General features: G+C 51.6%; 1 protein-coding gene across 40 annotated transcripts in view; it reads left to right on the plus strand.

Annotated features, from left to right (window-relative positions):
- The first annotated feature begins 1584 nt into the window (after nucleotides 1-1584).
- Nucleotides 1585-27104, plus strand: part of LRRFIP1 (LRR binding FLII interacting protein 1) — a 157863-nt gene continuing 132343 nt past the window's right edge. For all 40 annotated transcript variants that reach the window (XM_081491161.1, XM_081491145.1, XM_081491159.1 and 37 more), the window contains exon 1: nucleotides 1585-1754. In XM_081491161.1, coding sequence (XP_081347287.1) covers nucleotides 1659-1754 — 96 coding nt within the window. In that variant the 5' untranslated portion in view covers nucleotides 1585-1658. The remainder of the gene's footprint in view (nucleotides 1755-27104) is intronic.

The following is a 27104-nucleotide window of genomic DNA, read 5'->3' on the forward strand; positions in this document are numbered from 1 at the left end:
GGTGGCCAAAGTATTGGAGTTTCAGCTTCAACATCAGTCCTACCAACGAACACCTAGGACTGATCTCCTTTAGGATGGATTGGTTGGATCTCCTTGCAGTCCAAGGGACTCTCAAGAGTCTGCAACACCACAGTTCAAAAGCATCAATTCTTCGGCACTCAGTTTTCTTTATAGTGCAACTCTCACATCCATACATGACTACTGGAAGAACCATAGCCTTGACTAGACGGACCTTTGTTGACAAAGTAATGTCTCTGCTTTTCAATCCAGTCTAGACAGCATATTAAAAAGCAAAGACATTGCTTTTTAGTACAAACCCCTCTCTGCAACCCAACCACTGCGAGTCCTCCAGCGTCCTGGCTGGGGTCAGGGCTCCAGGGGTAGCCCCTGCCCTGGGAAGGTCATCCCAGGATTGCCAGAGAAGTCCACCCTCCAGTGCTCCCCACCGGGCCAACCCAAACCCTGGGCGCTCCAGGCATCTCCAGCTCCGCCTCCTTCCTCTGAATCCTCTGCCATTGCTTGCTGTAGGTCCCAACCAACGTCCTGAGCCCCCATCACCCTCTCCCTGGCGCCCACAAGCTCCTGACCCCGAGCCATCCCAGGCCTCCTGCCATTTCCCCGTTCACTGTCCCCTGTCGTCCCCGCATCCCCATCCCTGCCCCCACTGGAATGCCCAGCCCCTGTGGTCTCCGTGAACTGGTTCCCGTGTCCCTGCGCCTCCGCCTCACTCTTGTGCCCCCAGCCCCTGTTCCCACCGGCGCCCCCACCCCCCTTGCCCCACGAATCCTCATGTCCTTCCCCACTCCCAGCCGTCCCAAACCTCCTGCATCTCCACGCTCACGGTCCCCAGGCGTCCCCGCGTCCCCAGCCCCCAGCGCTGGGATCCCTGGCCCCTGGAGTCTCAGCGCACCCGGCTCCCGGGTCCCCCTCTGGCGCATCCCCGCAGCCAGGGTCCCCGGGTCCCCGCGCCCCTCTACCCGGGCGTCCCCAGCCCCCAGCCCCCAGCCCCCAGCGCCCAGGTCCCCATCTGGTGCGCCCCGGCGTCCCTGCCGTCCTGGAGCCCCGGTCCCGGTGTCCCCCTCCTCCGGACGTCCCCAGCCCCTGCCCCCCGCGCCCCTGCAGTCCCCGCAGCCCGGGTCCCCGCGCCCCCTCCCCGGGCGTCCCCAGACCCAGGCCCCCAGCGCCCGGGTCCCCATCTGGCGCGCCCCGGCGTCCCTGCAGTCCCCGCAGCCCAGGTCCCGGTGTCCCCCTCCCCGGGCGTCCCCAGCCCCTGCCCCCCGCGTCCCTGCAGTCCCCGCAGCCCGGGTCTCCGCGCCCCCCTCCCCGGGCGTCCCCAGACCCAGGCCCCCAGCGCCCGGGTCCCCATCTGGTGCGCCCCGGCGTCCCTGCCGTCCTGGAGCCCCGGTCCCGGTGTCCCCCTCCCCGGGCGTCCCCAGCCCCTGCCCCCCGCGTCCCTGCAGTCCCCGCAGCCCGGGTCCCCGCGCCCCCCTTCCCGGGTGTCCCCAGCCCCTGTCCCCGCGTCCCCGCGTCCCCGCGTCCCCGGCCCGCGCCCGCTGACGCCATGACGCCGGCGGAGGGCGGGGCAGAGCGGGGCCGGGCTACCAGAGGGGCGCGGGCGGCGGAGCCAGGGTCCCGCGGCGCAGCGGGCGACGCAGCCGATGGACATGGGCACGCAGGGCTCGGGGCGCAAGCGGCTCCCCAACCGGGAGCGGCTGACGGCGGAGGACGACGCGCTGAACCAGATCGCGCGCGAGGTGAGCGCGGGGCCGGGCCGGAGCAGGGCGCGGGCGCCGGGCTCCTCCGCAGCTGTCGGGCGTCCGTCCGCCCGCGCGGCGGGCGCGGCGCGGGCCGGGCCGGCACCTCGGTGAGCCGGACGCGTATCCTCCGCCGCGGGGGCCGGCCGGCGACACCGAGCCCTACCGCCAGGCCCCCGGCCCCGTCTGGCCGCCGCCCTCTCGCCGAGCGGCACTGGGGTGCCGCCCCCCCACCCCCGGGCACGGTGGCCTCGGGCCGGCCTGGTGGGGGGCGAGAGCCCGACTGGGTTGTGCGCCGCATCGTGGGGGTGACGTAGGCCTGACCCCCGGAGGCCTGCGGACAGTCCCTGGAGGCCACATGGCCCTGGCAAATGACTCGGCTCCTGTGTGTGACCCGCTGTCGTCTCGATTGTCACACAGGGCGCAGCCAGGGCGCAAACCGGGGTCTCCCTGGATCTCGTTTCTGGACCGAGGCTGAGAGCGAGCCCAGGCACGCTGAGAGGTTCTCATCAAAGTTTCCAGGGCAGGGTTTATTGTAACGGTCGGTGATGAACTTGAAGTGTGCAAATTACAGGAGCCCCGCTAGAGTGACTTGTACAAGTGCCTTTTTCCTCCCACAAGAATTCAACCTTCCGGCTAAACATACCGCGGGGGAAAGATGCCAGGGAGACCGGTGGCAGCAGGTTCCCTGGGAAGGGGCGAGATTCCTCGGGCCCACAGGGGACAGGGCTTGGCTTTTCATGTCACAGGACACCTTTGTGCGCCTTCTGGATTGCCTAGCCAGCGTGCTCAGGCTAGACAGGCCCCCCTCCCCATCCACCCTCTTCCAAGTGTTGGAGTGTGATGGAGAGGCTGTCTACATGTCATTATCATCACGTGGAAAAACCTCCAGGCGGTGTAGACTGTGGTGTCTGGTTACCTCACTCAGCTATTTATGGAGGTCCGCTCTAGTACCAGTACTTAGGTGATTGGATTTTATGGACTCGTGGCTGTCACTCGGTATTTGTTGAATATTGAATGAATAAAAGCGTTTGTTTTTCTCCATATGGGAAGAAACTGGGCTTTCCAGGAAAACTCCTATTTATCCCTTAAAACCCATGGTAGATTTCTGTCCTGTGTGAGACCTCCCCCATCAGCCCAGGCAGATGTCTCCCTGCCTGCACTCAGGTTCCTCTAGCTTTTGCTCCCTACACCTGCCCTGGTGGTCACGTGGCCTCAGCCGTATCTATTCACCTATCTGTCCCCCGTAGAAGGCGACCACCAGGCAGGCACTGCCTTACTCATTTCGTATCCCCAGCACTCAACACAGAGCCGGGCGCGTTGTAAGTGCCACTAAGTCTCTGTTATATTGCCTAAAAAACAGAAGGGCTACGAGGCACTTACAGTACATGTGGCTAAATATAGGCGCTTGCTAAATGTAGCAGCTTGAACATAATCCCCACCCCTGTGAAGACGGTCATGTAAGTAAGTGTTTAAACATAAAACCAAACAGGTGTTCTCTGGGAGGCCCGAGGTGACATGATCCGTGGGCCTTGTCTTTCCAGCAGTGGTTGCTGACAGAGGAAAGAGATTGAGGGTCCCGAAGTCCACCTCGTGTCTGCTGGATTTTATTAAAACAGACTGAAAGGAGAGGCCAAGGGATGCTCCTAGGTGGAGAGCCTTGAGGTGCAGAGTAACCGGGAACCCATGGGCCTGCCTCCCAGCCTGGGGACGCAGCTGGCGGTGACAGACTCAGACAGGGGCGTCAGACCCAGGGCTGGAGCTACACACAGCTCCTCCGTGCTGTCTGTGACAGCAGGCTGTGCTCTCCTCGTCAGCCCCTTCCTGGTCTCTGCTTTTTCATCTTCAAAATGGGAAAAAAGACCTCCCCTGAGGCTGTCAGGATTAAAGAAAGTGAGCAGCAGACATAAAGTGAGTCACTGGCCAGATGTAAGGACTACTACATCGTCCCAATAACCCCAGCCATGTAGCTGTTCCGAGTGCCGAGTGGTGGCTATCTGTCAGGTTGGAAAGAGCCAGTGCAAATACATTTTACTACAAACTGAATTCTATCTCCCAACTGTGAAAATTAGAATCATATTCAAATGGCAAATATCTATTCACCCTGGAGTTCTAGAGAGTTCTTATAAAAATCAACAAAATTATCTTAAAATTTCATATGAATACTTTCTCATTTGCTCATTGACTCAGCAGATACATGCTATTCTTTTTATTATTATTATTATTTTTTACTTTACAATATTGTAGTAGTTTTTGCCATACGTTGACATGAATCAGCCATGGGTTTACATGTGTTCCCCATCCTGGACCCCCCTCCCACCTCCCTCCCCATCCCATCCCTCTGGGTCATCCCATTGCCCCAGCCCTGAGCATTTGTCTCATGCATCGAACATGGAATGGTGTTCTGTTTCACATATGATAATATTACATGTTTCAATGCTATTCTCCCAGAATGTCCCACCCTCACCTTCTCCCTCAGAGTCCATAAGACTGTTCTATGCATCTGTGTCTCTTATTCTGTCTCGCATATAGGGTTATCGTTACCATTTTTCAAATTCCATATATATGCATTAGTATACTGTATTGGTGTTTTTCTTTCTGGCTTACTTCACTCTGTATTATGGGCTCCAGTTTCATCCATCTCAATAGAACCGATTCAAATGTATTTTTTTAATGGCTGAGTAATATTCCATTGTGTATATGTACCACAGCTTCCTTATCCATTTGTCTGCTGATGGACATCTAGGTTGCTTCCATGTCCTGGCTATTGTAAACAGTGCTGCGATGAACATTGGGGTACATGTGTCTCTTTCAATTCTGGTTTCCTCGGTGTGTATGCCCAGCAGTGGGATTGCTGGGTCATATGGCAGTTCTATTCCCAGTTTTTTAAGGAATCTCCACACTGTTCTCCATAGTGGCTGTACTAGTTTGCATTCCCACCAACAGTGTAAAAGGGTTCCCTTTTCTCCACACCCTCTCCAGCATTTATTGCTTGTAGACTTTTGGATAGCAGCCATTCTGACTGGTGTGAAATGGTACCTCACTGTGGTTTTGATTTGCATTTCTCTAATAATGAGTGATGTTGAGCATCTTTTCATGTGTTTGTTAGCCATCTGTATGTCTTCTTTGGAGAAATGTCTGTTTAGTTCTTTGGCCCATTTTTTGATTGGGTCGTTTATTTTTCTGGAATTCAGCTGCAGGAGTTACTTGTATATTTTTGAGATTAATTGTTTGTCTGTTGCTTCGTTTGCTATTATTTTCTCCCATTCTGAAGGCTGTCTTTTCACCTTGCTTATAGTTGACTCAGCAGATACATGCTATTCTTTCTGAAGCCCTGTCCTAGGGAGCCTGGGATTCAGGGATGGACTTAAAGAGCATCCGCCCTTGAGGAGTTGGGGTCTGACTTAGAGCATGACAATAATAGAAGACAGGAGGAGATCTGGGATTACAAGGATATTGGGCCCTGAAGGTTTGGAAATGAGAGAGTAACAATTTATCGATGGGACTAAGAATAGCAATCAGAGGCAGCTCCCTGGAGGAAGCGGCATTTTGAGTTATTCATGAAATGTAAGAAACCTTGACCTGGACTGGCCTCCACGAGGGGAAATGTACTGGCTGGAGGGCGGATTCTCCAGGCACCGTCCCCAGGGCAGTGGCCCCTGGTCTCCATGGCGTCTCTGCAGCCGACTCTGCTGGGCATCCTCTGCAGGTGGCTCTGCCCTGAGAGCTGGAAGCATCTTCCCTGACAAATCTCGCAAGTCTCCCCAGCCACTCCTGAGCCAAGCTCAGTGACCAGGACAGTGAACTCTGCGGCACGGGGGCGGGGCAGGGGAGGTTACCCAGTGATCAATCAGGCCCATCCTGAAAGTGGGAAATGGTGGGGGAACTTGGCCTCCCCCGAAGCTCCTGGGGACATGCGGGGGCCTGAAGGAAAAAATCAAGAGGTCTTACAAGAGTGGCAGGGGGTGGGGCAGGCTTGGGTCAGGCAGGCCCCCAGGAATGTGCACTCAGAGGATAAGTGGAGAATTCCAGGCAGCGATGATGGAGTCGGGTGGGGACTGGTAGCAATGGGGTGGGGGGGGGGGCAGGGTCAGGGCCACGGTGGAGAGCCGCCTGCACCTCCCTTGATGGCTTCAGACTCTCTTTGTGCAGGAACGGGAAGCAGGGACCCAGTGGAAGCTCTGCTTTTATATTTCTGCAGTTACTTTATGGTCTCACTCTAGGCAAGTTGATAGTAAATGGAGCTGTAACTTGAAAATGCTGCAGATGTATTTTCAGGAGTGGCTTGTTTCTCGCTGTCCGAGGTGGGATTCAGGCAAGATGTTGCTTGGAAGAAGGTCCAGTAAGCCACCCTGAGATGCTGCAGCAACATGTCTCTCATCCCCGGGAGAGGTGTCTGAGAGCAGATGTATTTTTCTCTCCCACTGCCTGAGCGTTCTGCTCAGGATTCTGGTACCATCCAAACCTCTCACCCCACGCTCCGCCAGGAGTGCAAGGGTCTTATCTCATAACACCCAGCCGTTTGCGTTTCCAGTACAAGGAAGTCGGTTCTGCAGGCTGCAGGACACTGGCCCTTTGGTGAGTTCACCGTCCGGTGAACGCTGGTGGGGTTCCCGTCCTATCTCACAGCACAATGACCCCCCATGACTGTGGCCTCCTCTTCAAGGTGGTCTCACTGGGACGCTGCCCTCGGGGCACCCCCCCCCAGGGTGCCTCCCAGATCCCCCCCCACTTTTGGCGGAAGTTGACCCCTGACCTGTGAGTGCAGCTGTTCTGGGTTCATGACCCCTCCCCTTCACTAAAGAAGTGCCCATGGCCCCATGAGGGTCACCTTTCCAGGGAGGGAGGTTAAGACCTCACACCCCAGGGGCAGCGACTGACCCAGGGGAGTGAGGACGCAGGAAGCCCCACCCCACCCTCTTGCCTCCTGAAGGAACCGACAAGAGGGCCGCAGGTCACACTCCAGGGCTCGAGGGCAGGCTCCACTGAGGCCACCTCCCTCCCCCCAGCCCCTCCCCGCCCCCCACTGATAGTGCTCCCTGGATGGAGCACTCACCTCTAAACCCCTGCCCCGGGCTCTGCTTCTGGGCACCCAGCTTACGACAGCCTCTGTGCCTCACTCTAGGTGGTCCCACAAATACAAGACATTCTGTCCTAAAGCCCCCGGTCACTTGCTGTCTTCCCACCCCTCATCCTTCCCAAAGAGCCCCAGAGATCACCCTGTCCTGAACGACCCCGACCACTTTTCCGCTCCAGCCTTGAGGCCATTCGAGGGCCCAGTCTGGGCATGGGGTGCACAAGCCTCTGGCAGAGCGGCCTGGAAGTCTGGTTCCGTCGGACCCCCGCGTCCCCTTCTTCCAGCTCTCGGCAGGCAGGTCTGGCTCCTCTGGAGTCAGAGGTGAGCCCCGACGGCATGATGCAGGCTGCTGGTGTCCGGGCATGGCCCGTGCCCTCAGGTGAGATCACACGGGGGTGGCATCGACAACACGGGCTTGTTGCAGCTGGTTTCCCTCTGTTTCAACCATCACCTTCACTCCTTTCTCCCCAGTTCAGTTCAGTTCAGTTGCTCAGTCGTGTCCGACTCTTTGTGACCCCAAGAACCGCAGCACACCAGGCCTCCCTGTCCATCACCAATTCCCAGAGTCCACCCAAACCCATATCCATTGAGTCGGTAATGCCATCCAACCATCTCATCCTCTGTCATCCCCTTCTCTTCCTGCCCTCAATCTTTCCCAGCATCAGGGTCTTTTCCAATGAGTCAACTCTTTGCATCAGGTGGCCAAAGTATTGGAGTTTCAGCTTCAACATCAGTCCTTTCAATGAACACCCAGGGCTGATCTCCTTTAGGATGGACTGGTTGGATCTCCTTACAGTCCAAGGGACTCTCAAGAGTCTTCTCCAACACCACAGTTCAAAAGCATCAATTCTTCGGCACTCAGCTTTCTTTATAGTCCAACTCTCACATCCATACCTGACCACTGGGAAAACCATAGCCTTGACTAGACGGACCTTTGTTGGCAGAGTAATGTCTCTGCTTTTTAATATGCTGTCTAGGTTGGTCATAACTTTCCTTCCAACGAGTTTGGTCATAACTTTTCCTTCCTTCCTTTCTCCCCAACGAGTCTGCTTTTTGGAGGCTGGCCAGTGGATGCAGACCTTGTGGACTGGAGGGTGAAATCTATCCAGTGTGGCCAGCGGTTTGGGACTGGGGTGGTGTCAGAGCCCCTCCTTCCAGGGTGGGAAGAGGTGAGGGGCCTTCAGACACCCCCCACCCCCGCCCCCAGTTCTAATACGACCACCATGGAGTGACCCCAGGGCCCCCACTGGCTCGTCATCCTGAGACACATACACACGTCTTGGTGCATCAGTAATAGGCATTAGGAATATGACAAGAGAAGCGTTCCGAGTGGATTTGTGTCATGGTCTGAGCTGTCAAGGGAATGGCCTGCATCCTGCCTGTGACCTTGGGCTGATTCCTGACAAGACAGTTCTGGATGGGGGGTGGGCAGTTCTGCCGGGTTCCCATGATCTGTGGGCCCCGCCCCACAGCTATTTCTGTCAGAGGGCCAGCTGTCTCCCTGTCCCTTTTCTGGGCGACTCTATGATAACTCACGGGTTTAGTAGTCGGGGCTGTGAATGCGTGTGGAGGACTGAAGCGTCTGCTCCATAGAGTGATCATCGGGGACCTGGGTTCTAACTGAGCCTGTCACCTGCGAGCCTTGTCAGGTTCAGGAGGGACAAGGGGGAGAGGTGGGGACCGAGGGTGCTTTTAAGGTCTGAGGTGTGTCAGGGACTCCCAGAAGCTTCTCCCCTATAAGTGTATGCCACCCTATCAGAAGAGTTTAGAGCATCTCTGTTGGACATGGAGGAACCGCTCCGAGATGCTCAGCGACTTGTCTGAGGTCATCTAGTAACTCAGAGGTGCCAGGTCATCATCCAGGCTGTTTCCTGGACCAGTGTCTTGGCTCCACGCAAGGCCCTATTCCAGGCGGTGCCCTGGAGTTAAGCTGACTTGCTTCCCATCTCAGGTACTGCCGTCCTCGACTGACCTCTGAACCATCAGGCTTAACATTTCATGAGAGAACTTTATATTCTTCTCTCCCTTACTGTTTCTCCTCCTCCTCTTCTTTTTTTTTTTTTTATGCTTTCATCTTTAAAAATTAATTTTATGTAATTAAAGTAATGTTTGTTTTCACCCTGGGCCCATATTCCCAGGCTGTTCTCCACACAGCAGCTGGATGGTCCTTTTAAAACATGCAGATTGTGCCGTAATGGCTCTTCACATCCCTCAGTAAAAGCCAAGCTCTTAATGGCCTTTGTTGTTGTTGCTCATTCAACAAACCCATGGACGGTAGCACCCAGGCCTCCCTGTCCATCACCAACTCCTGGAGTTTGCTCAAATTCATGTCCACTGAGTCGGTGATGCCATCCAGCCATCTCATCCTCTGTCATCCCCTTCTCCTCCTGCCCTCAATCTTTCCCAGCATCAGGGTCTTTTCCAGTGAGTCAGCTCTTCGCATCAGGTGGCCAAAGTATTCTTCAGCAAAGTAAACTTCAGCATCAGTCCTTCCAATGAGTATTCAAAGCTGATTTCCTTTAGGACTGACTGGTTAACGGCCTTATACGACCCTAAATGACCTGGTAATGGGCTCCCCATTTGTAAATAATATGCATATGCACTATTCATTGATTTTTCACCATGTTCTGGCCTCATGATTGGAGGAGGAGGACTTGGATCTGTGGGTCTAGCTCAGGTTCACTCCCCTGCTTTCTCTCCCCTCTTCTTCACGTCATAGTGACATTGCGCTTATAGATTCATGAATGATCGCTAGCAGAACAATAGACTGGTTAAGAGCCTGGGTGCTCAAGTCAGTTTTCGTTTTTCCTGAGTTCAGTTCCCGAACCTTCTACTTACTCCATGACCTCAGGCAAGTTCTTCAACCCCTTTGTGACTTTGTGTCTCCGTTCCCTCATCTGTAAAATGGGAATATTTTAAGAGTATGTTTCTTCACAGATTTTATGGGGGTAAATGAAGTATTTCATGAAAAGACCTCAGAAGGATGACCAACACAGGCTCAATAAACAGTAGTGGTGATGATGATGTAGCATGATCGTGTTAAACGCAGAGCCAACAAGTATACGATAATGTTTTTCTTTATACAACTTTCTGCTTTTTTTTGGAGTTAATTATTTCCTTTCTTCCCCAATCGCTCATCTCTTTATGTATCTCTCATACCTAATTTCGGAGAAGGCAATATGGCACCCCACTCCAGTACTCTTGCCTGGAAAATCCCATGGATGGAGGAGCCTGGTAGGCTGCAGTCCATGGGGTCGCTAGGAGTCGGACACGACTGAGTGACTTCCCTTTCACTTTTCACTTTCATGCATTGGAGAAGGAAATGGCAACCCACTCCAGTGTTCTTGCCTGGAGAATCCCAGGGACGGGGGAGCCTGGTGGGCTGTCGTCTATGGGGTCGCACAGAGTCGGCCACGACTGAAGTGACTTAGCAGCAGCATACCTAATTTCTCACAAACTTTTTCACAGAAACTTTGCAATATTATTTTCTATGTGATTCAATGAATCTATCAATTCCATTTTATTCCCTCCTGGAAATCTGCCCCCCAAGACCTCTGTCCTGTCTGCTGAGTGCTGAGTGCTCTCAGGGTTTGCCTCAGCTGCCCTTCCCTTTGCCACCATTCTGAAGATTCCCTTTGCTGCTTCTTTGTTGTTGTCATTGGATCCGTGTACGCTGGATTCTGTACTGTCTTCTTTCTTGAGTTACTAACTCATTTTGTTGGAACACACCCTTTGGTAGCTTTCTGAGAGAGGACACCTTTTCTAAGCACTTGCATGTCTGAAAATGTCTTTATTGTACTCTCACACTTGATAGTTAGGCTGAGTATAGCATTCTAGGTTAGAATAATTTTTTTCCGAAGAATGACAGAGATTTCTATGTGTACTTTGAAATTATTTCCAGCGTGTATTGTTAACTGAAAAAAACCAATGTGCAGAAAATGAAGATAGCATGCCAGAGCTCAGGTGAGGAAGTCTGTGATTTGCCTGCATTTGCATAAAGAAACACTGGCAGAAAGCACAGTAAAAGAAATGTGGAGATGTAAGTGGAAATATAGATTTGTTAAGTGTAACTTTTTATACTCTTGATATTTGAACCCTGTGACTGTATTATTTTTTATGTAATTTTCTTTATCTTTGGCTGTGCTGGGTGGCAAGCAGGGACTGCTCTCTAGCCTCAGCGTGCACACTTCTGGTGGCACCGGCTTCTCTTGGTTCGGAACGAGGGCTCTGGGCGCTCAGCTTCAGTTGCTGTGGCTCACGGGCTGCGTTGCTCCACGGCGTGTGGAATCTTCCAGGATCAGGGATCAAACTCGTGTCTCCTGTATTAGCAGGTGGACTCTTGACCACTGAGCCACCAGGGAAGCCCTGTATTACCTATTTCATAAAATAAAATAATAAATATCAAAAAAGTATAATTAACTATTTTCTACCACAATTTTGAAGACATTTTTTCCCATTTTATTCTAGCTTTCAGGATTGCTTTGATCATTTTGATGCCTTATATATTCTCAGTGTCTTGTGTAACATCTATTTTTACATGCTACAAGCTTTCAGGATCCTCTCTTGATTCTCAGTATTCTGGATTTTACTTTTACATTCATTCAATCTGGAAATGTGTATCCTAAAATTCTGGGATATTTTCTGAAAAATTTCCCCTTCCCACCTTTTGCTCTGTTTTTTAAAGAAACTCCTATTGTTAGAAGTAACTTCCTTTTTCCTCTCACTTTCTGGCTTTTTGTGTTTTGGTGATACTTTATGGCTGATTACTCAGCTTTATCTTCCACTCCTTCTACTAAACTTACTTGTTCTATATTTTATTTCTAAGCGTGTTTTGTTTGTTTGGGTTCTGTGGTCCATTTTTATAGCATCCTTTTTGAGTCACTAATGCAGTGCCCTTTTCTGTCATTCTGAGGAGTGTTTATTTTGGTTTTCTGATTTTTCCCTAACATTTCTTTCGTCCCCTGTGTGACAGTCTGTTCCCTTCCATCGTTTGTCTGCTTTGGCCTCTGTCTTTGACCTTGGGGCCTTTCCCAGAGGTGCGGTGATCCCTGGATCCATTCATGTATGAGGATGAGGCACTAAAAACTGGGAGGCAGGGAGGGCTTTCCAGGTGGCACTGGTGGTAAAGAACCCGCCTGCCAATGCAGAAGACATGGGAGAAGGAAGTGGCAACCCACTCCAGTATTCTTGCCTGGAGAATCCAGAGGAGGGGAGCTGCAGAGGAGGCTGGTGGTAATAGTCTATGAGATCGCCAAGAGTCAGACACAGCTGAGTGCATAGGAAGGTAAATGCCACAAGATTCGGCCAGGACACCTCCTGGGGTGCGGTGGGGTGGCGGAGGTGTTGGCACCAGACATTAAGTAGCTCCTCAGCGCAGGATTTGAACCTGAGTCTCCCTGTCTTCAAGGCCAGCACCTTGGCCACAGGGTCAGTGTTCAGAGGAAATGCTGCTTAATGCAAACAAACCAAGCCTCTCTAATTTGGTACCCAGAGATAGAGTTTTGTTTTTGATGAAGAGGGTAGAAGAGATTGAGAGGAAAGTTGAAAAATAATCTGAGGTAATTAGGTAAAAAGGAAGAGGTTATGTCCACACAACCCAAACAAGAGAACTAGTCATGACACGTGCTTTTACTCAGAGTAGAATAAATGTCAAATTAGGTGAGCAAACAGAGAACGTTATTTTTAAAAATAAGATTTTCATAGCTTCAGGCATCAAGAAGAATTCATTTGTTTGTTCGGAAAATTCTCTAAGATCGGAGAGATACTTTCCGTAAAACAAATAGAAAATACCTGGAGGGGTTAGGTAGGCAGAATGTGATACGGTCTTGGCTGCGGGCGAACCCCTGGATCAGCAAGAGTGCACGAGCCAGACGTGCAGTGCCTCCCCTGGCGGATTAAGTTGCCGTGTTTCCACCCACTCTTTGGCTCGGGGGAGTGAATGAAAAATCCCGCAGTGGTCACAATAGTGTTTCAGCAAACAGAAACCAGGAGACCTAAAGTTGTTCGTTAGGCTTTTAACCTCCCTCATGTAAGTTTATCCATTTTTCCACCCTCACCCTTGATTGCTTCTTATTTCTTCTCTTCTTTGTGATGTCTCTTGTTGTTGTGCTTTTTAATACGGTGTCTAGGTTGGTCATAGCTTTTCTTCCAAGGAGTAAGTGTCTTTTAATTTCTTGGCTGCAGTCACCACCTGCTGTGATTTTGGAGCCCAAGAAAATAAAGTCTCTCACTGTTTCCACTGTTTCCCCATCTATTTGCCATGAAGTGATGGGACCAGATGCCATGATCTTAGTTTTCTGAAAGTTGAGTTTTAAGCCAGCTTTTTCACTCTCCTCTTTCACTTTCATCAAGAGGCTCTTTAGTTCTTCACTTTCTGCCGTAAGGGTGGTGTCATCTGCGCATCTGAGGTTATGGATATTTCTCCCAGCAATCTTGATTCCAGCTTGTGTTTCATCCAGCACTGTGGTGTTGGAGAAGACTCTTGAGATCAGTCCCTTGGACTGCAAGGAGACCAAACCAGTCAATCCTAAAGGAAATCAGTCCTCCAATACTTTGACCACCCTATACGAAGAGCCGACTCTTTGGAAAAGACCCTGATGCTGGGAAAGACTGAAGGCAGGAGGAGAAGACACAGAGGATGAGATGGTTGGATGGCATCGCCAACTCAATGGATATAAGTTTGAGCAAGCTCCGGGACTGAGCTTGCTGAACTGAGCAACTGAACTGAACTAAACTTGTTGTTGTGCAGTCGCTAAGTCATGTCTGACTCTTTGTGTCCCCATGGACTGCAGTACGTCAGGCTCCCCTGTCCCTCACTATCTCCCGGAGTTTGCTCAAATTCATATCCATTGAGTCAGTGATGCTCTCTAACCATTTCGGGTACATGAGAGGATGTGGAGTTTTCCAAGATGACACTGGGAGAGATGGAATTTCCATGTTGATTGAACAACTAACTCGACCCCACCCTGGATGCCCTAAAATATAGCTTGAAGTCACCCCTGATGTAGTTTTAAAGCCCTGAGGACAGAGCTAGCCAGTAGGACTTTCTGTGATGATGGAGATGCTCTGTGTCTATGCTACATTGCTGTCAAGCACTTGAAATGCAGCTAGTACAGCTAAGGAACTGCATTTTAATTCATACTTCATTTTAATTCCTTTAAATATAAATAGCCACCCCTGGTTGGTGGCTACCGTATTGGACAGCACAGCTCTTGAGCAATGATTTATTCTTTGTTGAAATTTGCTGTCCTGGAGGTGTGTTCTCTATTGCAGAAACTGTTGATTCTCATCAGGAGAGGAGTGACATGGGAATGCAGGTGGACAGGCCTGGCATCCCGTGGGCCAGAAGTGAGTCTAGCCCAGGGAGAACATGCCGGGCAGTGGGAGAATCACAGTCAGCCTTTTGAAGTCGTGTGTCCATAGGCAAGTTAGTGTGTCCAAGTCTCCTTCCCTTCGTCTGTGACAGAGGAATAATGTTTTGCATGTGGTTGTAGTGATGAGTGGAGATTCCCTGGTGTCCCAGTGGTGAGGAATCCACTGACCAGGGCAGGAGGCAGGAGACTCAGGTTCAATCCCTGGGTCGGGAAGAGCCCCTGGAGGAGGACATGGCAACCCACTCCAGTATTCTTGCCTGGAGAATCCCATGGGCAGAGGAGCCTGGCGGGCTGCAGTCCACAGGGTCAAAAAGAGTTGGGCGTGGTTGAGCGACTGAGCACGTGGTTCTGGTGGGTACCTGGGCACCTGGGTACCTGGTGGGTGCTAACTGGATAGTGGTTATTTTCTCCCTCCTGGTGGCTACGTTCCTCTCTACCAAGGGACAGCGGTACTGCTGGACTGGCCAGGATATGCCCCAGGCATCACTGATGCAGAGGCGGGGTGATTGGCAGGTGGATTCTTTACCACTGAGCCACCCTCCCTCATAAGATGAGGGCTGGAATGAGAGACCAGGATCAAGATAAGGAAAGAGAGTGGTCTGTAGGAAAAGTGTGAGAAAAACACAGGAGAGACCATCTCCTGTGTGTTGGGGGGGGAAGCAGACAGCCCTTGGCGCTGGTTCAGTGAACTCAGAGGAAAAGCCCTCACCGCTACCCCTTTAAATACACAAACCGCATAACTTTGTTTAGTATCAGAACCCCATGTGCTTTCTTATAGTTTGGAGCTCGTGTTCAATTCTTTGGCCATGAGATGGAAAGGACCCTCTGCTTTCGATTTTTTTTTGCTTCTTGGCTTAAACTAAAGAACCAGTAATAAGATGCCGTCAGATTTTTCGAGCCTCTTTACTGTCAGGCAGCCAAGCCCTGGTGTCGGGCCTCTGGTTAACGTCCTGGAGATGACGGCCCACTTCACCCAGGCCATGTCCTGCGCCATTTATCTTTGGGTTTATCTGACCTCTCAGAAGCTACCAAGTTACCTGCCTATTTTTAACCTGTGTCTGGAGCCAGCTCCAGAATGAAGTGGCCACATGAGCTGCGATGAGGCGGTGACCACACAGCCTTCCAAATCTTCACTCCACTTTCTCAGGCTTTTCCTCTTACTTTTCTGTCAGGGTTTCTCAGCCTCGGGATTACTGACATTGGGCCGGATGCGGGGGTGGGGGGAGGGTTTCTGGACACAGCGGAATGTTTAGCAGCATCCCTGGCTTCCACCCAGGAGTGACAACCGCAAGGGCCCCAGGGGGCAGAACCGCCTCCTGGAGAACCGTCCGACGTTTCCTGTCTGCGCTGGGTGTGTGCCTTAGCTCTGGACCGCATCCCTTGTCTCCAGAAACCTGGATCCTTTGCTCTCACCTCTGATTGGTGGCTGCTGCTGCTCCCCAGGAGGGCAGAAAGCACCAGCTGACCAAACCACGTGGTTCTGGGAGTTAGTCGGAGGGGCCCGCATACTCTGGAAAGCTCTGGTGGAGCTGTTCTAGGAGTAGCCATCCAGACTCAGGAAGTTGGGATGTTCGCAGCAAATTCGATGAGCCTTTGCTGAGTGCCAGAGGGCCCTTGAGTCGATGGTGGGGTGGGAGGGGCATGGGGAGAGGCTAAAGGGGGGCTGGAATGGACCCTGAGAGGCAGGTACAGCAGTAACTCTGGCGCCGCTACGGAAGGTGGGCTGGCACGAAGGTGGGGGCTGGTGAGAGGTGGTCTTTTGTGTTACATCCTACTGGACAGAGTGGCTCCTTTCTGCCCACTGGAGACGCCCTTTGCCCTCTGGATGTGCTTGAGGGCAACCAGGACAACATCAGGCCCAGTTCGGCCAGAACCGCAGAGCAGAGCTGCAGGCCACCAGGCCGTGTCCAGGCTGTGCTGTCTTTCTCTCTAGCAAAAGCCCAGGCCCACGGCTCAGGTGCACTCCAGGCACAGTGGAGCCGAGGGGGCGTCGTCCCCACGGTCACCACGGTGAGCGCTGCAGAGTCGGCTCTGCCCCGGGGGCAGGGGTCTGCAGGGGTGACCTTCCCAGCCAGCCGGGGTCCTGTCCCTACAGCCCACGGGCTCTGCCCGGGGCCCATCAGCTCGACCTGTGATGCCCCCCCCATCCTGTAGCCCTGAGGGGGGCATCTCCTTACAGCACCCAGCACCCGGGACAAGGGGAGCAGCCTGGGACTTGAGAGGCATCAGGCCAGTTAGTGGCCGGGCCTGGGGTGACGCTTCTGGTTGACTTGATGTCCCCAAAAGGGCAGGGATGGGACAGCACATCTGGCCAAGGGAGGGAGCCCAAGCTGCCGCCTTGTCCTTTTAGAGCCAGGAGGCCTCTGTAGCTGGGTATGACCCTAGCGCATCTGCCTGCATCACCTGCTCATTTGAAATCCCAGGTGTTCTGTGGGCAGGGAGGAACCCCCCCAACTTCAGCCTCACCAGTAGGGGCGGTGCTGGCTGCCCATTAATACTCCAGACCCCCAGGGAGGCCCCCCACCAGATCAGAAGGAGGCTGGGTGTTGGACGACATGAAGACAGGTAACCAGAATACTTCCATAGGGCTAAAATTGTCCCTGTGTCTCCTAAGAGGCACAGTTGCTTATGTCATTTGTAGCTGAACTTCTTAAAACAGATGACCAGTCCTGGGCGCTGTGAGGACCCCTCTGTGTGCCGGGGTCTTTCCTCGTGTTGTTCTTTAGAAAGTTCTGTGCAGCCCCTGTCTCCCCGTTCTTCCAGGGTGAGAACCGGGAGAATCAGCCGTCCCAAGGGCTCACCTCCCCGACTCCTCCCGGGGCCTTGCTTCCCTCAGGATTCCCCGGGGCCCGAAGGCCTGTGAGTCACCCCAGAGGCTGCAGAGACGAGGCAGGAAGTGACCGTTAGCCGCGGGGATGCTCTGTGCTCTGTCGTATTCCCCTCCGAGGTTTAGAGCTCTGGCTTCCGTTTCAATGTACAGTTTTCAAAGAAACACACAGACATACCGCATCCCTCTCATGCTTGGAAAATTCAGCCTTAAGATTCTTTTCACTTAGATTTTTGCTTGGTGAACAGTGCCACAATTTTCATCTATTTTTTTATCTTTCCTAAACATCTTTTCCAACTTTCCCTAAACGTGATGAAGCAGATAATAAATTACCCTGAATGCCAGATACCGTGGAAAGGTTGCCTTGAAGTTTGGTGTTGTGTTCAACACTAGCCAATAGCCTGCTTTTTAAATACGATTAAATATAGAACATATAGCAGGTAAAAAGCACAGCAGTATAATATACATCGTATACTGTACGGTTACAGTTCATTCTGTCTGTACTGCTCTGTATCCAGCTTTTCAAATGTTGAATTCAGTCGGGTGAGGATGCGCCTGGCCTGTTGGTGGATTTCACGGGCATCCTTTAGAGGGACGTCGTGCCCACTGTCTCAGGCCCTGGCCACGTTCCATGGTAGATGGTCCATTTCTTCTAGGCAAGTATAAGCTGGCGCAGCCCTGCTGCCCCCTGGATCTGGGGTGTGGGTCCTTCTCTGTTCTTGCAGCTCCAGGTCCCGGGCGGCAGGGTGAGGACGTGGTGCTGGGAGGACGCAGGAGAAGACGCTTGTCGGTGGCCGGGGTCTGGCTTCCCTCTGACCTCACCCCCCCGGAGGTCACTTCCTCTGGGAGGCCCCAGGCCCGCGCGTCTCCCACCCCCAGGCCTGAGACGAGCACCCTTCCCAGAGGCCGTGGCTCCTCCCGTCCCTACAGCTGTGTGCCGGCTGCTGCCTCCTTGTCTCCCCCTCTGCCCCCCGGAAGGCTGTGTGCTCTCCTCTCTGGGGGCTGTGCCACGTCCGGTCCCCAGGAGAGCCCTGCACCGGGCACATGGGAGGCTCTCACAGACCAAAGCATAAACCAGCGTCCGTCTTCAGGTGGCTGGGGACTAGCATCCTCCCATTCAAAGGAAAGCCTTTGAAGGTGGCATTTTTCTTCCACGTAGTTTTAACTGCCTTCATTACACGCGGTGGGTTTCTTGGCCACTCATTCTACATTCTGACAACCTCTGCAGGTGCCAGAATAGGTCGGGAGCCGGAGTCACTCTGTCCCCATGCTGGCAGCGTCATTGGCATTCATCAGCGAGGGGCCAGCACCCCCAGAACCACACTCAACTCTGCCGCCGAGGCCAGGTCCGTGTTAGGTCCTTTCGGGCTCTTCTTGTCCACCATTAGTGTGGTGGACAGCTTTGTGGGAGGTGCACTGTCCTCCTAATTCCTGTGGTTAGAGATATGAGATCATCTTTAGGAGCCCTACGGAGAAGGTGCGCACAGGAGGTCAGGGTCAGGAGACCCGGGTCTGAGGGCACCCCAGGGCACCGTTTCCTGACTTCGCCACTTTGGACAAGCCACCCAGCCTGTCCGAGCCCCGCTGTTCCCATCTGTAAGGTGAGTGATAACCATAGGGGTGAGGACCACGTGAGGTCCTCCGGACCGAGTGCCCGTGCCCTCCATCAGGGCATCCAGGTCTCCTCGTACACAGACCCTCTGAAACTGGGCAGGGGTCACAGGGCCCCAGACCAGGTGTATGCAGGGGCTGCCTGCCTGCCACCCACATTAGATGAGATGCCTGCTCCTGTCCCCAGCTCCAGGCACTGCTCCAGGCTGCCTGCTGGGGAAGTGGGAGGCGGGGGGTGAGTGGGGGGGCGTGCACGGTGGGGGGTGTCCCTGGGATGAGTCCCCCTCGGCTTCAGCCTCCCTAACTACTAGGAAGAGGGATGGCACCCACCCGCCAGCCTCACAGAGTTCACGTGAGGCCTGGGTGAGAAAGCACACGAGATCGTGCTCACAAGCCCTAAAGGGCTCTGCACACGTCAGACAGTGGTATTACTGTTGGAAAAGTTGGAAATAAATTCTTAACACCTGGGGTCTCCTGGGCTGGGAGCGGAGTGCTCACTGGCAGGAGCCGTGCGTTTTCCTTCACATAGGGCCCTCTCTCTTTTTTATTTATTAAATGTTACTAGGGTGTGGTTGATTTACAGTGTTGTGTGACTCTCTCTCTCTCTGGGTGGTGATGTTGCTTTCTTCTAAGATTGGAGAAGGAAGCCCTGCGCCCCTGGCGTGTCCATTGGGAAAGAAGCGGGGTGGAGATATGGCGGGAAGTGCAGGAGCCGTGGCCCAGACGGGGTCCACACACAGCCCTGGTGTGGCCTTTGAGGCCTCTGGCCCTTTTAGGTCCATGGGGAGGGGAGGAGGAAATGGACCAGAGTCGCCATCACCATGACAACCACAGATCCCCACCAGCCCTGACTCAGGGAGGGGTGTCGGAGGGGCCAGCAAGGGTGCCCTCCTAACCTTTTCTAGTCTCTCTTGAAATCTCCTTCTGCCTTAATTCCCTGCAGTCTGGCCCTGCGTGCTGTCTGCATAGAACAAGAGGGAAGTAAGTGATAGAAGATCCAATCTCATATCAGGAAGCAGCCCCTGTTCTCTGCACACGTGCGTCCTGTCACTTACACAGTTACTGAATCAAGCCTTTTCTCAAGGACAAAGGAGGGCGCTGGACTCTTAGACCTTTATTTGGACTTTGCAGTAAATGGCATCCTTTTGGCTTTGTGGCCTCTTTTGCATTTGCGGGATCACCTGTACAGCAAACCAGCAAAACCCACCAGTCCTCATGGGGTGGAGTCAAGTCAGCCTGTCACCCCGATGGGTTCTGGTCCCTCAGAGAGGGGTGTTCACAGAGCTTCTCTGGAACAGTAGCTGTTAAGTTACTCAAACTGACTCTGAGTCAAAGCACACTGGGTTGGAACTGAAGGTGGTAGGTAGCATCTTAGATCAGTGGTTCTCAAAATGTGGCCTCCAAACACAGCATCCACACCCTTCAAACTCTTTAGCAATGCTGGCTTTCAGTCCACCCACCCAGCTGAATCAGAGCCTTGGGGTGGGGCCCAGCCACCTGTCCTGAAAGCCATCCGGGTGGTTCTGATACACTCTGAAGTTTGAGAAGTTCTGCCTTAGATGAAACGATGCCATTAGTGAGTCTGATTGTAAAGATGAAGTGAGTGAGTGACTGAAAGTGACTCAGTCGTGTCCAGCTCTTTGCGACACCGTGGTCTCTCCTTGGAACTGTCCAGGCAAGAACACTGCTGTGGGTTGCCGTTTCCTTCTCCTGGGGATCTTTCTGACCCAGGGATTGAACCCAAGTCTCCTGCATTGCAGGCAGATTCTTTACCATCTGAGCTACCAGAGAATCCCATAAAGATGAAGAAGATGAAGAATAACCTTTATACTAATACCCCTGATTAGAATAGTAGGACCTTTTCCTGCTCAAATGCCTGCGGAGTCAATCAGGCTGGGTAAACCTGCTTGTTGAGGAGCTGACCCTTCTCACAGGTTTTACCCACCCTGTCTCCCCTCTCCATGAGATCCTGGTGTGGCTGCCAGCCCTGAGGGTCAGCCTCCTGGCACACAGCGGGTGCTTGGTTAGTAGGGTTAATGGTGAGTGAATGAGCAAGTGAATGGCTGAATGAATGATTGGATGGATGCTTGAATGGATGGATGATTGGATGGATGGTTGAATGGATGGGTGGATGGATGGATGGAATTAGCCCAACTTCAAAGTAACATTTGAAAATACAGATTCTTTTGAAACTAGAACAAGATTTTTAAAGGTTTTTGATGGTTACTTGGGTGTAAATGAAGATTTTCATTTACTGAATGAAAGCTGTTGCTCGCAGGATCTAATTTGGCAAGCTACTGACTCCTGAAATGTCCGTTCTGTTTCCCCACCACAGCCCCACCTTGGGCAATTTGGTCAGTGACCTTGTCCCCCTTTCGCAAAATAGGAGACGGAAGGAGAAACAAAGCAGGAAACTTTCCATCCTTTCCCGGCGATGCGCACAATTGTTCCCTCTTCCCAACTCCTCCTTTTCAGACTTTGCCCCCTCCTGTTTCTCCATTGTGTTGTTTTGTGATGTTGGCACTTGGAAAAAATCTTTGAATGATCCTAGTGATGGCCATTTGGACGGGGCATGGGCGATCAGGTTCCACCATATGTTGCCAGTGCCCCAAGCTCACAGTCCCTAAAAAGACATCCACTGTGTCCAGGGAAACCGCTAAGGCTGGTGGCACCCTACCAGGGGCTGAAGTAACTTGGACCATGTTTGTAGAACATTCTCCTCTGCGGTTTCCCTGTTGGGGAGCAGGGTTTGGACTGGAGGAACTTAGGTGTATTCATGTATCCTGCCAGGTGCAATAAATAGCTGTCTTTGCCTGACCTTACCCTCTATATAAGTTCTCAAAAGCCCTGTGCACACCAGGAGGAACTGAACACTTTAGGAGCAGACTGATGCTGGTGTAACACAATTTCCATCAGAATCATGTGGGGACACAGATGGAAACTGAAATGATTAAATGTTGGAGATATGCCTTGTAAAGCCAAAAACTTAGCTAGACTGATCATTAAAAGAAGGCCTAACCTGTTCTTAGTGATTTATGTTTACTAAACTACAGACTTTAGACAGATTTCCCAGCTTTGTTTTTTGTTGTTGTTGTTGGGTTTTTTGGTTTGTTTGTTTGTTTTTAACAAAGTCTCTCTCTGTTTCAGGATCCCACATTGCATTTTGTCATTGTGTTGCCCTTGTCTCTTCCAGCCTGTGATGGTTTCCAGGGACTTTTGAAGAATGTCAGCTATGTATGCAGTAGAATGTTCCTCAGTTTGGATCTGCCTGATTAGACTGAGCTGTGGACTTAGGGGAGAATTCAGAGGTGCAGTGCCCTTTTGCTCAAATCACATCAGGGGTGCCTGATGTCAGCATGACATCCTTGACAACATCCCTCCGACCCCCGGGCTAAGAGGGGGTCTGCCAGGTTCCTCCATGGCAAAGTTACTGGTTTTCTGTTTCCCTGCTTTGACCTCAAGAAGTGCATCCCTAAACCCAGTCCGTCTTAGCAGAGGGGACACCTATTCCACATCTTAGAGGGAGGACTATCAAAGAATGTGTGGTCCTAGGTTGAAACCATCACTGTAATTAGCAAATTTGAGGAGAGATATTTTCAGGCTATGCAGATATCCTGTGCTACCCTAAAGTTTATCAGTGGATAAGGCATTCTTTCTTAAATGTGAGTATCAAAATCGAGTTACTAATTCCCCTACAATAGAAACGAGTTCCATCCTGAAAACGTGTTCTTAAGTCCTGGATAGCATCACTGACTCGATGGACATGAGTTGCAGCGAACTCCAGGAGACGGTGAAGGACAGGGAAGCCTGGTGTGCTGCAGTCCATGGGGTCTCAAGGAGTTGGACATGACTTAGCGACTTCCCTGGTGGCTCAGAGGGTAAAGCATCTGCCCGCAATGCGGGAGACATGGGTTTGATCCCTGGGTCAGGAAGATCCCCTGGAGAAGGAAATGGCAACCCACTTCAGTATTCTTGCCTGGAGAATCCTATGGATGGAGGAGCCTGGTGGGCTACAGTCCACGGGATCGCAAAGAGTCAGACATGACTGAGCAACTTCACTTTCTTTCTTTCACTTTCTAGCGACTAAACAACAGCAAAAGTCCAACAAATTGAGCCTACCCAACTAACACAATCAGCCATATAGTACTGTGCTGTAATAGGTTTATAGTACTTTTGACACAAATAAGCATTAAAAAACAAACACAAGAAAATAAAGAAAATGTTTTTAATGTTATACTGCATTACCTTGAAAAGTAGAGCAGTTCCAGCTACATCATCACTGCTTTCACACTTGCTTCCTGACATCCTGGGCTTGAAATAAAGATACTGTACTGCTGTGTCCTCTGTACAGTACTCCACAGTAAAGTGAACAGAAGCACAGCCACTTGTGGATCCACACGCATGACAGTGTACACCAGACATGTGAACACCTTACACGATTGGACACACAAATCCAGTTCGGTCCAGTCACTCAGTCGTGTCTGACTCTTTGCGGCTCCATGGACTGCAGCACGCCAGGCCTCCCTGTCCATCACCAGCTCCCGGAGTTTACCCAAACTCATGTCCATTGAGTTGCTGATGCCATCCAACCATCTCATCCTCTGTTGTCCCCTTCTCCTCCCGCCTTCAATCTTTCCCAGCATCAGGGTCTTTTCAAGTGAGTCAGTTCTTCGCATCAGGTGGCCAAAGTGTTGGAGTTTCAGCTTCAACGTCAGTCCTTCCAATGAATATTCAGGACTGATTTCCTTTAGGATTGACTGGTTGGATCTCCTTGCAATCCAAGGGACTCTCAAGAGTCTTCAACACCACAGTTTAAAAGCATCAATTCTTCAGCACTCAGCTTTCTTTATAGTCCAACTCTCACATCCATACAGGACTACTGGAAAAACCATAGCCTTGACTAGATGGACCTTTGTTGGCAAAGTAATGTCTCTGCTTTTTAATATGCTGTCTAGGTTGATCATAACTTTTCTTCTAAGGAGCAAGCGTCTTTTAATTTCATGGCTGCACTCACCATCTGCAGTGATTTTGGAGCCCTGAAAATAAAATCTGCCACTGTTTCCACTGTTTCCCCATCTATTTGTCATGAAGTGATGGGACCAGATGCCATGATCTTTGTTTTCTGAGTGTTGAGCTTTAAGCAAACTTTTTTACTCTCCTCTTTCACTTTCATCAAGAGGTTCTTTAGTTCTTCTTCACTTTCTGCCAAAAGGGTGGTGTCATCTGCATGTCTGAGGTTATTGATATTTCTCCTGGAAATCTTGATTCCAGCTTGTGCTTCATCCAGCCCAGCATTTCTCATGATGTACTCTGTATATAAGTTAAATAATCAGGGTGACAATATACAGCCTTGACGTACTCCTTTTCCTATTTGGAACCACTCTGTTGTTCCATGTCCAGTTTTAACTGTTGCTTCCTGACCTGAAAAGGCAGAGGAACCAGAGATCAAATTGCCAACATCCTCTGGATCATCAAAAAAGCAAGAGAGTTCCAGAAAAGCCTCAATGTCTGTTTTATTGACTATGCCAAAGCCTTTGACTGTGTGGATCACAATAAACTGTGGAAAATTCTGAAAGACCACCTGACTTGCCTCTTGAGAAATCTGTATGCAGGTCAGGAAGCAACAGTTAGAACTGGACATGGGCATGTGAACACACAGAATTTGAAAGGTCACAATTTGAAGGTTCACATGTAGGGGACTTTCTGTATTTGGTGTAACCGCTGAACCCAAGAATAGAGCTTGGTCAGGGGTTGTGGCCCCCGACCTGGCCTCTTCCTGGCCCAGCCCTGTGGCCTTTTCTGCTTCTCCTCGCTGTACAGACACCAGCCAGGGCATGAGGGGTGGTGGTCTCTGGGTCCCAGCAACCCCTTTGAGTATTCTGCTTGCCCACTGCTGTGGACCGGATGCTCCAACACCTCTCTGCCCGGCACCCGGCCCCTTTCTCCCACCTTCCGTCAGCAGGTACGTGCTCTGAGCAGCAGCCCCATTCCCCACTTTCCTCTTGGTGCAGCCAAGAGAGGCCACGCTCCCTTCCCGGGGGGGACGAGACTTGCTTGGGAAGATAATTCTCTCTTTTTTTTGGAGGGCATTCCAAGGAGACTAAACAGTGGATCATCATTGAATGAGGGTTATATAACAACTCCCTGGAGTAGGGAATGGCAACCCACTCCAGTATTCTTGCCCGGGAAATCCCATGGACAGAGGAGCCTGGTGGGCTACAGTCCAGGGGGTCACAAAGAGTCGGACACGACTGAACATAATCATATAAGACGGGTAGAATAATGACTTTTTTCATCTTCACTCCCTGTCACTTTTCATAGTCGAGACATTTATTGCCTCAGTTTGAGATGAGATCTCAGTTTTTAAAAGCACAGGTCTGGCGTAGACATGCTCTCGAACATGTCACCTTGTAAAGAAATCCGTTGGCAGAAAACAATCACCTTTCCTCAGCTGAAGCTCGTTTTGCAGTTAAACCTAAATATTAAGAGCTGCTGTTCAGTGCACATATTTTTTGCTATTTTTGTTCCCTGCTTTTTTACCAATAACGTGAGCGAAGACTTGAGGGGAAAAGTCTAGTGGAAAGAAGGGCAAATACAGCACCTGCCTTTTAGAAATTATCCTAGATAACAGTGAGCCATAGAATGTGAGAAAAATCAGGGGGGAAAATGCAGACCAGACTATTGAAAGACGAAATGTTTAAATTGCGGAGAATTATAAACCTTTCCCTAGAAATGTCAACCTGAAATCCACACAAAGCAGCACTCACTGGATTCTAGGGAGCTCTCAGAATTGCAGTTCTCCCTAAGCTCTGGCCTAGCTCTTCATCCTGTGATACAGTTCTTTTCTTCTTTTCCTGAGATTGATTATCCACTGTGGGCGCCCTTGGTAATAAGATCAGGATAACAACGGAGGGAGTGGTAGCAGCTTTTACTGAGTGGTTAATACCCTTTGATTAACTCACTAAATCTTCCCAGTGACACCATAAGGCAGTGTGTGGCCTGAGTGACCGTCCTCCCCACCCCACTCATATGCCGAAGCCGTACCCCTCAGTGTGGCTGTGTTTGGAGGTGGGACCTCAAAGGAAGTAGTTCAGGATAAATGAGCTCTTAAGGATGAGACCTTGACCCGACAGCACTGGTGTCTTTATATGAAGAGCTCTCGGCCCACGTGAGCACACGGGAGGGTGGCCGTCCACGAGCAGGAGGCGCGCCCTCGGCAATGCCACGCCTGCTGGCATCTCCCAGCCTCCATGACTGTCATTTAAAGTGCTGTTTAAGTCATTTATGTGACTTCCGCTCTCAGCAGCAGTGAGCAGAGGCCACAGAGACTTGTTCACTGGCTCTGAACGCCTCTGCCCTGAAATGGCACGCGTTTCAGACACGGGTGGCAGGGAGCACGCTGACTGGCCCCCTGGCCAATGGGAGACCCTCTGTGCAAAGGGGCAAAGGGAGGAAGACCCACCCCACGGGTGCCCCTTAGGTGGGGCAACCCCCAGGGTATGTGACTTCAACTTTTCTTGGCCTCTCTTGCCTTCTGGTGATAAATAACCAAAGCCATTTTTCCTAGAAACCACCTCCATCCCCATCGCAGTGTGGACTCAGGGAGGAATTACCTGGAGAGGTCCCCTCCTAGCAAGAAAGTCTGGCAGGCTTCCTCAGAAAGAAAGGAAAAAGCAGTGAGATCACATAGTTTGCTATCTTTTACCTCATTTTCTCAGATTCCTAAAAGATGTATTTTTTCAGGATTTTTCCCTTTCTCCTTTCTGGGTACTGCAGCGCCATGAAATGCATCCATTCCACCGTTCTGGCTGCCCCAAAGGGATTCTCGAAGCAGCAGGAACTGAAAACCCAGAGGAGGCTTTCATCTGTTGTCTTGCTTCCACAGTCAGCATCATGGCTGCCGGGCCCACGGCTTCTGCAGGAGCCCGAGGGAGAATGGGGGCCACAGTCAGAGCATCCGTGGTCCCCCCTGCAGACTCCTGCTTGGCCCAGAGCTAAGCCGGCCCCGGATCAGGCCCCTCTCTCCCCACCCATGGAGTGAGCGCTGCTTAATTAGCTGTGCCCAGCTGAGAGCATGGTGATGTAGCTGCAATTACAGGTCAACCTGAGGGCATTCTCTGCATATTTTTAGATTTTATTTTCAAAAAGAAGATGGTGTTTTTCAGGCCACGGTTGATAGTGGACTGCAAAGGAGCTTGACATTTTTACTTTCCATTTTATTTATTCCTCTGTTCACTTCCTCCTCTCTCCGCATGTGGCTCCGAACAGCCACGGGGGCTGGTGTGAGCCCTGGGTCATCTTTGTGCTCACTTACCTATTGGCTCATGTAGTCACTCTTTCTCTGACCTGGCCATCAAGGCTTGACCAGCCCCTACGGGTACAGTGTGCTGGGGCCAGAGAAGATGTGGTCCTCATCTCAACAACCTCACTTTCAAACATCCCTTGACCACTGGGCAGATTTT

Source organism: Giraffa tippelskirchi, chromosome 5 (assembly GCF_054371585.1).
Source record: "Giraffa tippelskirchi isolate mGirTip1 chromosome 5, T2T-mGirTip1v1.2.pri, whole genome shotgun sequence".
In the NCBI taxonomy this organism is placed as follows: domain Eukaryota; kingdom Metazoa; phylum Chordata; class Mammalia; order Artiodactyla; family Giraffidae; genus Giraffa; species Giraffa tippelskirchi.